Source organism: Aspergillus oryzae, chromosome 5 (genome assembly GCF_000184455.2).
Source record: "Aspergillus oryzae RIB40 DNA, chromosome 5".
NCBI classification, from domain to species: domain Eukaryota; kingdom Fungi; phylum Ascomycota; class Eurotiomycetes; order Eurotiales; family Aspergillaceae; genus Aspergillus; species Aspergillus oryzae.
Genome location: NC_036439.1, coordinates 433250 through 444433, shown reverse-complemented (window position 1 = coordinate 444433; position 11184 = coordinate 433250). Strand labels below are relative to the sequence as shown.

At 49.8% G+C, this 11184-nt stretch overlaps 6 protein-coding genes across 6 annotated transcripts; 3 read left to right on the top strand and 3 right to left on the bottom strand.

Moving 5' to 3' along the window:
• Positions 1 to 443: 443 nt before the first annotated feature.
• AO090701000723 (uncharacterized protein) lies at positions 444 to 1511 on the top strand (the record flags this gene model as incomplete). The annotated part of the gene is made up of 1 exon (XM_023237176.1): positions 444 to 1511. The coding sequence occupies one exon, from the start codon at positions 444 to 446 to the stop codon at positions 1509 to 1511; it is 1068 nt and encodes a 355-aa protein (XP_023092263.1).
• Positions 1512 to 1804: 293 nt separating this feature from the next.
• AO090701000724 (seipin co-factor family protein) lies at positions 1805 to 2413 on the bottom strand (the record flags this gene model as incomplete). The annotated part of the gene is made up of 1 exon (XM_001823474.1): positions 1805 to 2413. One exon carries the CDS (start codon positions 2411 to 2413, stop codon positions 1805 to 1807), a length of 609 nt encoding a protein of 202 aa, XP_001823526.1.
• A 1055-nt stretch (positions 2414 to 3468) lies between these two features.
• AO090701000725 (pyridoxal 5'-phosphate synthase subunit PdxS) lies at positions 3469 to 4518 on the bottom strand (the record flags this gene model as incomplete). Its single annotated transcript, XM_001823475.3, has 3 exons — positions 3469 to 4098; positions 4157 to 4339; positions 4399 to 4518. The coding sequence occupies 3 exons, from the start codon at positions 4516 to 4518 to the stop codon at positions 3469 to 3471; spliced, it is 933 nt and encodes a 310-aa protein (XP_001823527.1).
• A 1980-nt stretch (positions 4519 to 6498) lies between these two features.
• AO090701000727 (uncharacterized protein) lies at positions 6499 to 7070 on the top strand (the record flags this gene model as incomplete). The annotated part of the gene is made up of 2 exons (XM_001823476.3): positions 6499 to 6837; positions 6918 to 7070. The coding sequence occupies 2 exons, from the start codon at positions 6499 to 6501 to the stop codon at positions 7068 to 7070; spliced, it is 492 nt and encodes a 163-aa protein (XP_001823528.1).
• Positions 7071 to 7265: 195 nt separating this feature from the next.
• On the bottom strand, positions 7266 to 8927 carry AO090701000728 (origin recognition complex subunit 2; the record flags this gene model as incomplete). Its single annotated transcript, XM_001823477.1, has 1 exon — positions 7266 to 8927. One exon carries the CDS (start codon positions 8925 to 8927, stop codon positions 7266 to 7268), a length of 1662 nt encoding a protein of 553 aa, XP_001823529.1.
• A 601-nt stretch (positions 8928 to 9528) lies between these two features.
• AO090701000729 (bifunctional ornithine acetyltransferase/N-acetylglutamate synthase) lies at positions 9529 to 10966 on the top strand (the record flags this gene model as incomplete). Its single annotated transcript, XM_001823478.3, has 2 exons — positions 9529 to 9980; positions 10048 to 10966. 2 exons carry the CDS (start codon positions 9529 to 9531, stop codon positions 10964 to 10966), a joined length of 1371 nt encoding a protein of 456 aa, XP_001823530.3.
• Between the last annotated feature and the right edge of the window lie 218 nt (positions 10967 to 11184).

Genomic DNA, 11184 nt, shown 5'->3' with positions numbered 1-11184 from the left:
CTGTCTTGTCATAATGGTGCCTATTAAGACAGGCAACGCATTGTTCCAGCGCTTACAATAACACACCACTGGACAAAAAGAACCACTTGTTCTTCTTTGTAAAGTGGGTCATCATGCACGATCTCTAGCCACTGGGGCGGTGTACAGATCAGCATCAACTTTGACCAATCTGGAAGCTCGTTTGCTCCTAGATTTGATGTTCCGCTCACCTCGCTTCGCTCCAGAGTCTAAAGATGGATCTTTGACTTCCGATCAGGCCCACAATACGGAGTATGGCTGAGCTGAATGCGCTGCCCTTTATATAGTTCTGTTTAGTTGGCCCCCCCCCCGCAGCCTTGAAACCCCCTAAACTCTCCACCGCAAAAACTCTTTGTGTCTTAACTACTTTCCTCCTTTTTCGCATCTCAATTGTTTTGACGAGTCTTAGTTTTGGAACAGATAGAATGCCTCTTTTCGCAAATTCCCCCGAGGCTCTTGCTAATGTAACCCGCACTGACTCGCTTGATCCCGCTACAACATGTAAAGGCGTCACAGGAGGTGGCAAGCCATGTCGCCGTGCATTGTCAGATACAAAGATGATGTATTGCTGGCAACATAAGGATCAAGCAGTGGCAGTATCGAATGGGGCAGGCAACAAGCCGAACACTTCACAGTTACACCCGAGATCAAGTATTGATACATTGATGGAGCGACTCAATATCAGGGACTCACTGGACAACTCCAACCGATACCGGCCATTCAAGACAAAGAAGAAAACCAAGCGAACACTCTGCTGTTGCTTCGAAATTATTGAAGAGAATGAACCACTTCCTCCGCGACCAGTGCGTCCATCTTCACAGAATAGACCCCAATCGATGCAACAGGTGCCATCCAGTGCTCAGAGGCCGCAAAAAGGAGGCTGGATCCCTCCAACACTTTCTCCTCAAGCCAGCTCCGCCCTTACGGAGGAGCTTGCCAAACCACTGTCGGAAAAAGATGAGCCCGGCTATATTTACATCTTCTGGATCACGCCTGCCGACCACTCTTCCAGATCGATGCCGCCGCCTACAGACGTCGGCTCGTCCTTATTCTCTAAGCATGATGATCGCGGAAATAATGCCATCCAAAAGGCCAGAGATCTCAATGCTTTGACCACGAAGCCCACCGAATTTAGTCCTGGTGCAATTCGCCTCAAGATAGGCCGGGCGAACAACGTCCAGCGTCGAATGAACGAATGGACCAAGCAATGCAATCACCACATCACCCTGATTCGGTATTACCCCTACACGCCTTCATCGCCCGGCCCAAGCAGCGGACCTGCCCTCGAAGTGGGAAGAAAAGTCCCATATGTTCACCGCGTGGAACGACTGATTCACCTCGAACTAGACGACTATAGAGTCCGCGACATGGGCAAGTGCTCGGAATGTGGGAGAGAGCACCAGGAATGGTTCGAAATCAAGGCCCAAAAAGAAGCCATTAGGAGTGTGGATGAATGTATTCGCAGATGGGTGAGATGGGCCGAAAGCCAGTAACCACGGGATCAAATTCCATAGAATGTGTGACATAGATCCATAACAGAACAAACTCCAGATCAAGCCATAGTTAGTAATTTAGAAATTCAATGCAGCGTCGACTTCCATACATACCAGGGGAAAAGAAAGTAACCAAATTGTAGCATTCAAATAAATCATTGGTCCTATACGTAAAATAATATAGAAAATAACTGACCACCAGCCCAATCCCAATCCGTAACCAACCCAAGAATACTAGACAGATTAATGAATGAATAGATAAATAGAGAAAGAGAGAAAAAGAAAGAGAAACCTCAATCCCTCCCCCCATCCTCATCCAAATCCCCATTCAAACTTCCCCCCCTCTCCCCATCAACAACAACTCCCAAAACCCACCTCCCAACCACAAAAACAACCCACCCCCACCCCCAGACACAGAACCCCAAGATACTCGTCCCAATCACCACCGGCGCGAGCACCAAAACTGCCACACAAGAATACAGCGCCACAGCCAGCGACGCCGCAATCACCGCCCCAGCGACAAACAACCCGATCGGCACGCACGAGCAAACAAACTGCGCCAAGAGCAAGGTCGCGATAACCGGATGCGCGTGTAGGAAGTCCAAAGAGGTGGAGATATGGGAGCTCGCACGGACACTGGCGCGGAAGAGGTTGGTGGTTAGGTATGTTTTTACATCTTCGAGGATGAAGGTGGTTGGTTGGGGGTCGTGGTCTTGGTCTTGGTTTTGGTCTTGGTCTTGGTATTGATATTGGTTTTCGGTTTGGGAGAGGGGGGGTTCTTGGTCTCCTTCTTGGTCTGGTTGTTCTTCAGGGGGTGGGGTGAGGAGGTTTTGGGCTGTGGTTGTTTCGGAGGCGTTGTCGGGTTTGAATTGGGGGAGGGTGAGGGAGTGGTGTTCGGTCATTGTTTCTTTTGGGATTGGCGTGTTGTGTGTATGGGTGTATGTGTGGTTTTGGTGTTGCGTGGTTGTCGAGGTTGTTGCGAGGTAAGTGTGCAGGTAGTAGGTAGGAAGTAAGTCTGGGTGTGTTAGATAGGGAGGAGTTGGTGTTATTTGGACGTCATCCTTATCGAGTGTTGAAGCTGAGATGATGATGATGATGATGATGATGATGGAGGAGGAGAATAATCTCTACCGAGGCTTTTCGAGCCTTGAAATGGTATTACGTGGTGTCATGGCTCTGTTGATGGTGGTTGGAGTCAGGGGAAGTATTACCGATACGTCCTGGTTACCTACGCTCCGGTTTGGGGAGTGTTGGGGTAGATCTCCATGGATGGGTGTCCCCTTTCATCGTCTGGTGTAATCGATTAATGGCCTAGAAGGCGTTTCCAGATTTAGAAATTTAATTGAAGGACCTGCCTTATCTGGTAATCTAGAGGAGAATTTGATCGATTTCGGATTGATTCAAGTCCATATTTGTACTGTTTTGGTTTCGTATATACAATTGACTTTTTCTTTGTTAGGAAGGTAATCTGTCGGGTAGATCGAGATCCTGTTACTGTCGCTAATTTAGTATCGTTTCTAGAAAGAATCCCGCCAGCTTTGATTGGCAGGTTCCTGACAGACTTGAAGCGCCTCGTCTCAACTAAAAGTGAGCCTCATAAGCCAGTCATCAAAGGTCCAAGTCATCTGACCATATTACAGCTGACCATCACAGGTAGTTGCTTTAATGCCACCCAAGGCCTGTCGCCCTGATATCAAATCTGGTTGTGCTATCATGTACGCCCGAAACAATTATTATAGAGCTTCTGTTATCGCCGAAGTCCTATCGGCAAACCTAAAGAGACCTTGTGACAATGCTTTCATATGCTCATAGCTCGTAATCGACAATATACAGTACATCTTCCCTCCTTTATGTTCGGACGGGTGAAAACAACAGGGGAAGAACATACTCTTGAAAAAGACATTATATCGACTTTTCTAACGCCCGCAAATGAAACGAAACAGCAAATGGGGTATATCTACCAGCCCCTCTTAGCCAACTTGTCGCTCTCAGCCATCTGAGACACGTTGATTCCAACCATGGCCTCACCCAGACCCTCGCTGACTTCAGCGAGAACCTTGGGGTCCTTGTAGTGAGTCACAGCCTGGACAATAGCCTTGGCGCGCTTCTTCGCATCGCCAGATTTGAAGATACCGGAACCAACGAACACACCATCGCAGCCCAGCTGCATCATGAGTGCGGCATCAGCAGGGGTGGCAACACCACCGGCAGCGAAGTTGACGACAGGGAGACGGCCCTTCTCGGCGGTCTCGCGCAAGAGCTCGTACGGGACCTCAAGCTCACGAGCGAAGGCGCGGAGCTCGGGCTCGTAGTCGGGAGAGGATTGGAGGATGGCACGGGCACGAGCAATCTGAGCGTTAACGGTGCGCATGTGCTTAACGGCTTCCACGACGTCGCCGGTACCGGCCTCACCCTTGGTGCGGATCATAGCAGCACCCTCGGAGATACGGCGGAGAGCCTCGCCGAGGTTGCGGCAGCCACAGACGAACGGAGCCTTGAAGTTGTGCTTGGTAACGTGGTAGATGTCGTCGGCGGGGGTGAGGACTTCGGATTCGTCGATGTAGTCGATGCCAATGGCTTCAAGGATCTAATGTAAGCATTGTCAGTTTCCGATGGTGTACGCAGAGTGGCAAGTAAGCTCCTACCTGGCATTCAACGAAATGACCAATGCGGGCCTTGGCCATAACAGGGATGGTGACGGCTTCCATGATCTCCTTGATCATGCTGGGGTCAGACATGCGCGCAACGCCACCCTGGGCTCTGATATCGGCGGGGACACGCTCGAGAGCCATGACGGCGGCAGCACCGGCCTCCTCGGCAATGCGAGCCTATACGAATGTCTTGTTAGTTTTATCCATTGAGCGGAAGTCATTGACAATGTGCATACCTGTTCCGCATTGACAACGTCCATGATTACACCACCCTTCAACATCTGGGCCAGACCGGCCTTGACGGTGAAGTCGTTGGAGGCAGAAGCCCCGTTAGTTCCGTTCTGCTGAGAAGCCATTGTGAGAGAGGTTTGTCCGAGTTGAGGATATTAGGTCACAGAGAGAGAAAGACAAGGAAGGATGGTCTAAGAACAGGGGAGAAAAGAAGAAGGAAGCCGAGCTGGGATATTTAAAGTGAAAGAATGGTGACTCAAAGGCAATCGCCGCAGAAGACAACCACTGTCAACATAGGGCGCGGTGTCCATGGAACCCACCTTAGTTGATTCCCCTTGTTCACCCCGCCGACTTTTTCCCTCAGGCTAGACTGTCCGCGGAGAGACGGGCCAATCAGAAGGCTACTGCCCCTCCATCCCTCTATGGTAAAGTTTAGCAATCTTTCGGCCGGAAACTTTGCAATACTGGCGCAACCCCCGCCGCTCACCGGTTTCCCGCGGGCATACCTGTCCTGCAAGTATTGTACATTTCCGGAGTATTGTTTCTCGTCCGGTGACCCAAAGCATGGCATACTTGAGGCGGTTTTCATTGGTGGGTGCACCCACCGCCCAGACATTTTACGAACCTGAGCAGAATTTTTGTAAATTGGAACCCTTCCGAATCTAGAACGACTCATCTTGGTAATACTACATAGTATGAATGTCCCAAGTTTCTTTAATATACCCAGTCTCATACGAATAGATGGCGACAACCACGATCAAAAGACTTAGTCGTTGGATTTAGTATGAGCAATCAACGAAAGTGTACACTCAGTACCTATATACGTACGCTGCATGCCCAAAATATGGTATGCCTATCTCAATTACCCACTCGTTAGAACTACCATATAAGGACAGACACATGCAACTAGCACCCGGCCCGAGTACCTTACCTACCAGTTAAAAGTAAAATTACATCTCCATGTGTACTGCCGGTACGAACTTTTTACTTAATCGTTTACTGAACAAACGGAAACTTCCGAAGTGGCGGAACGGCGGAACTGTTGCCACTTGTATAGATCATGGCATCTGCATATCAATCCATCTTAGATACTACTTGGATATCGGATCAGATATGCGGATTCCCTGTCCCCACTCCATATATAAGCTTAATACTGTGACACGCATTAGGCTAAACATAACCTGTCAGATGGCTTGCTTGTGATAGTGGTGCGTATCTATCTTCTATCTCTTTCGATTGTTAGTTTTAGGCTTTTGCCAACAGAGGTGTTACTTTACATTGGCCGTTCTACCACTCTAGGAAATAGTCGCGAAGGGGTGGCTATCGTCGTTCGAGTGGCCACAAACAAGTGTGTCTTATCAGTTTGATCGCTTTTTGGACAACGCATAGTATAATTAGTATCATTGCTGTTTAGCATCTTTGGTGTTGATAAGAGATCTGAGGCTCCATGCGTAATGAACTATGGAACTACTCATATTACTTGTATATAAGCACGGTAGCTGTAGTCTCCAGTGTCTCAATTTGTTATAATTATATGGGGGATGCCAATATAACATGTTACCTCTCGCTGTTGTTTAGAGAGGCCACAAGCTCAGTTGAATTCCATGTCTCGGTGGTAAGGCATATTATGTTCCACGACCATTGGTTCATCAAAACTATCTACTTAGTATTATCTCCTCTGTCAATCTCTGTACTGGATTGGATAATTATCCCATATACTCTCACAAATGCACACCCTAGTATTATATATAGCCCTAGCTGAAAAATCTCTCGTAAGGCGTTCAATTGAATCACAAATACATTGAACAATCTCCCAAAACGCTAATATAATTACTGTGAAACTGACGCGCAAAGCCCTAAACCTACTTACCCTCTTATGAAGGGCATTTCCTGTACATTTAATTGAGATTGACAGCTTGGCCTTCCGATGACGTCACCCCATCTCCTCCGTCCAACATCTCCTTCAATAGCTGTTACATTCCCACCTCCAATCCCTTGAAAGAAGCTTCCTTCTGTCTCAAAGGCGCTTTCTACTACATAACAACCAATCCAACAAACCAACCATTCTCTCATATCCCCACGATAACCTATCAAATACACCAAACATGTCATTCCTCCTCACCCGCACCTCAGCCGTGCTAGGCGTCGGCCTCGGCCTCTCCCTCAGTCCGCTCTCCCCCTTCCGTTCCGCCCCAATGCAATGCCAATACAGCGCCCCGTACTACCGACCCGAGTCGCAAGCCTCCCCGGACTCAGGCTGGACCGTTGACCGCAACGACCCCGTGCTCCTCAAACAGGGGGCTACGAAGAGCGGGTGGTTGACGGCGTCGAATATGCGACAGGTGAGTCTGGGGAGTGTCCTTGGGCTGGTTGTGGGGGTGGGATTGAGGGCGTTTTCGAGGGTTTTGGTTGTGCTTTTGGGTATGGGGGTTGTTTTTGTTGAGGTATGTTCTTGGTTTTCTCTTCTTACTGGTTTTTCTTATGTGGTTGGGGTTTCTTGGCTGATATGTTTCCGTGTGTGTAGTGGGCTGCTGCGAAGGGGTATAATGTGATTCCTGTGGATCGGTTGCAGAGGCTTGTTAAGGGGGTTAATTTGCAGAAGGCTGTGTCGCAGCATAAGCCGTTTAAAATTAGTTTTGGGGCTACGATGGCGTTGGCGGCGTTTGCGCAGTTTTGATTTACTATGTGATACATGAGGTGATTTATGGTGCTTATTGGAAAGGAACTGTAGCCTAGATATATACATAAGCTACCGGATACCGAAACCCGAGAGTTACCTTCATAGATTCAAGTTAGTTACTTTAACAGAGATAAATACATTGTTATACAGGGGTATCATGAACATGTATGGCGCCGTCTGAAATACCGACCATTAACTCAATACCAAGTCTTCTAGAACTCCCTCCATTTCGTCGCGCGGCAAAGGCACGCCCAGAATTTCCATTCCGCTTGGATCCAGCCTTGATGTGATCATCTGGTGGTCGTGGAATTCCTTCAGTAGCGTCCGGAACATCATCTCGGAGGAAGCGATGAACTCTTCGGTGGCTTTTTGGTATAGCGCACGGAACTCTATGCCGACTTCATCCTTTCCATCCCCGTCGCGTCCTGCTCCACCATCCATTTCATCATCCGAGTTATGTCCCTCGTCGAACATTGATATGATCTCGGTCAGGAGCAGTCGATACAGATTCCGTGCGTTCTCCGGAAGACTCTTCAACACGAACTCGACACCCTCTTTACCTCCGACACGACGGCCCTTGCGACCAAGCAGGTTATGCACCTCTTCTACGACATCGAACTCGGTGTCGAACGGTGCAAATGTTGTGCAATCGTGGAAAACGAAATTGAACTGCTCACGGAGACTGATGTCCCACATCAGCAAATAGTTCGGTGTATCGGCCGTTACAAGGAGGTGAATTTTCGGCGTAGCAGCGAGTCGTGCGAGGAGGGCTTGGTTCGCAGCCCTACGGAGAGGTGGTGCATCAATGGAGTTGATTAGGACAGTGATTGGCCTTTGTGATGACCGTGACTTCAACACAGACTGTAACAACTCCAGCACCTCTATCGGCTGAGAACCCATTTTGGAGGGAATGTCAGCACCAAGCACGGCGGTGACGATCGTAGCGAATATTGACCGAATGGAAATGTTCGGTGTATGCCCATTGACCACCACGATGGAAGGAGGAGCAGAACTATTCTTCTGATACAGCCACTCCGCGAAATTTTGCAATAGGGGACGCTTCGAGCCGTACCCATACAAGCAGATGTTATACCCCTGTTCAAACTCGAAGTTCCATTGTGGGAACGACCGATGGTGTACATCAAGTAAGAATGCCTTCTCATCTTTACACGGGTCTGCGTACTGTGCCATCTTCTCGAAGTACTCTTCGTGTGTTAACAGAGAGATCTTATTCAGTGTATTGTTTGATGTTCGCGGGGGGCCAGCTCGATTCTGGAAAAAGTATCGCTCATGGGCCGGGAGTTCGCCCTCGGGCGTGGGAGAACGCTTGTTCTTCGCACCCTTTGGTCTTCCTGCTCGGCGCTTCGGTGTTTGGGCAGTCTTATTTGCTTCATCCTCTCCCTCCACCGTTTCGACTACACCATTCACATTCTCTGCAGCTGTTGTGTCATTCTCATCTTGCAGGATTTCCTCCGCCAGGCGATCAGCTCCGTCCCAGTCTTCCTCATCGTCGTTTTGTTCGAGAAGAAGACGTGCGCTTTTCTTCTTCGCAGATCGGTCCGCGTTCCGTGCTCTCGAAGGGGTGGAGACAGCAGTAGATTTTGTAGGAGTTGAAAATAGAGCTTTGGCTTTGGACTTTTGTGTAGGCGTTTTCAGGCCGGATTCTTTCAATGCTGCGGGTGTTGCCGTGCTGGGTTTCTGAGGTGTCGACTTTATCCGTTTCGATGGCGACGCTCCAACAGGGGTCTCCGTATCCTCATGTCCATTTGTGGAGCCATTGAATGCTGCAGTCCTCTGTCTCTTGGGCGTCGAGACAGGACGCTCATCGCCCGAATCTGTCTGTTTGCGCTTCATGTCAGTATGTTCGAAGAACAAACGCAATTGATAGCAGGAAACTAAATACCATCAGGACGCGACTGGTAAATTAGAGAAAATCAGAGCGAGATGCAAGGGCCGAACCAAGGAGCGCTATTAGGAATGCCAATCTCTAGTCCTTTATCCCTCGTGGCTTTTTCTCGGCGCGCCTCCAACGCGGTTCATTGATTGAGGATAAAGCTCGGGACCGACTATTTATCCGACTCCGCGGTATCGGAGCTGGAAGCTGATGAGGATCTCCATCGGCCGGTGTGGATTTCGAGTACTCATTGAATTGGGAATTTCTATCTCAATTCTGATCCGAGGACTTGCTGTTGGGCTTTGGCTGTGGTATATTCGTCCACTAGCCCCAAAGCGGACGGCAATTGAGTCATTTAATCATCGACTTGTTTTTGAGTCATTTTCCGCCCTATCAACTATATAATCTCCCCGCAAACGGCCCCGGTTCCTTGGGCCTCTATCGCAACACGATTTTGTACGTACTGTGCTTGCCACCTATATCCTCCAAGACTGCCTATATACTGACCACTATTCATCCTCTGCAGGCTCAATGGCCTCTCCCGCCCAACCCGCAGCCACAATGGCTGCTTTCGCCAGAATGGTGAAGGGCCAGGTGCGCAGTTATTCCGCACCCGTGGACATGGCTATTCCTGCCTCCAAGCGGAAGTTCATTCCCTCGTCCGGATCGTACCCTAAAGGCTTCGTTGTCTCTGGTACACACGTTGGGGTCAAGGCGTCAAACACCAAGTTCCCCGATCTCGCTTTGATCTCGTCCGAAACCCCATGCTCTGCCGCAGCTGTGTTTACCACCAACAAGTTCCAGGCTGCGCCTGTGCAAGTGAGCAGGGATATCATCAAAACCCGCCAGGGTCAAGGCATCCGGTCCGTAGTGATCAACTCGGGCTGCGCCAATGCGGTCACCGGCAAAGGAGGTCTAGAAGATGCAGTGAGCATGGGTAAGAAGGTAGACGAATGCGATGGACTCAATGAGCCCAGCACTCTCGTCATGAGCACCGGTGTCATCGGTCAACGGTATGCAATATCCACAATGTATTTCCCACATCCTAACTAAAACCAATGCTAACAAAACATACCATAGCCTCCCAATCTCAAAGATCCTCAAGAAAGTCCCAGTAGCCCACGCCAATCTCTCTTCCACGCACGACGCCTGGCTCACCACAGCCCGCGCAATCTGCACAACGGATACCTTCCCCAAGCTTCTCTCTCGCACATTCACTCTCCCCTCCTCCCCAGGTCGCACCTACAGCCTCGCCGGCATGACCAAGGGAGCCGGCATGATCCACCCGAACATGGCCACTCTCCTGGGCGTACTCTGCACCGACGCACCAATCGAACCTTCCGCACTCCAGTCCCTCCTCAAGCACTCCGTCAACCGCTCGTTCAACTCCATCTCCGTTGACGGTGACACCAGCACAAACGACACCATCGCGATCCTCGCCAACGGCGCCGCAGGCGGAGCACCCATCAGCTCCTCCTCGTCCGACGACTACGCCGCAATGCAGGATATTCTGACTTCGTTCGCACAGTCGCTGTCTCAGCTCGTCGTGCGCGACGGTGAAGGAGCCACTAAGTTTGTTACTGTCCGCGTCCAGAACTCACCCGATTATGAATCCGGTCGGTTGATTGCGTCGACCATTGCTCGCTCTCCGCTCGTCAAGACAGCCTTGTATGGTAAGGATGCCAACTGGGGTCGTATTCTCTGCGCTATTGGTTATACCCAGGGTGTGGCGCCGGGAACTGTCGTTCCTGAGCACACGAGCGTCAGCTTCAAGCCTGTTGATGGTAGTCCTGTGTTGAACTTGCTTGTGAACGGTGAACCTGAACAGGTCGATGAGGAGCGTGCCAGTGTTATTCTCCAGGAGGAGGATCTGGAGATTGTTGTTGACCTTGGCGGTGGTGAGAAGGGTGAGCAGGGTCTTGGTGGTGAGGAGGCTGTTTACTGGTTCTGTGATTTCAGCCACGAGTATGTCACTATTAATGGCGACTACAGAACTTGAGCTGGAGGGTGTAGTGCCGTGGTGTATTTTATACCCGTTCCAGTGTATTGGCATTTATTTGCGATGCTGGATTCTAATACTACCAAGTACGCGCGCACCTACAATGTCCGTTTTATCTTTTGTCATAGCAAATTAGATATCATTTTAAGGTCTTTTATAGAATATATGGTTACAAACCAGGTTCATGCTATGTACAGCTGCAGCCTCGCTTTTCCGAT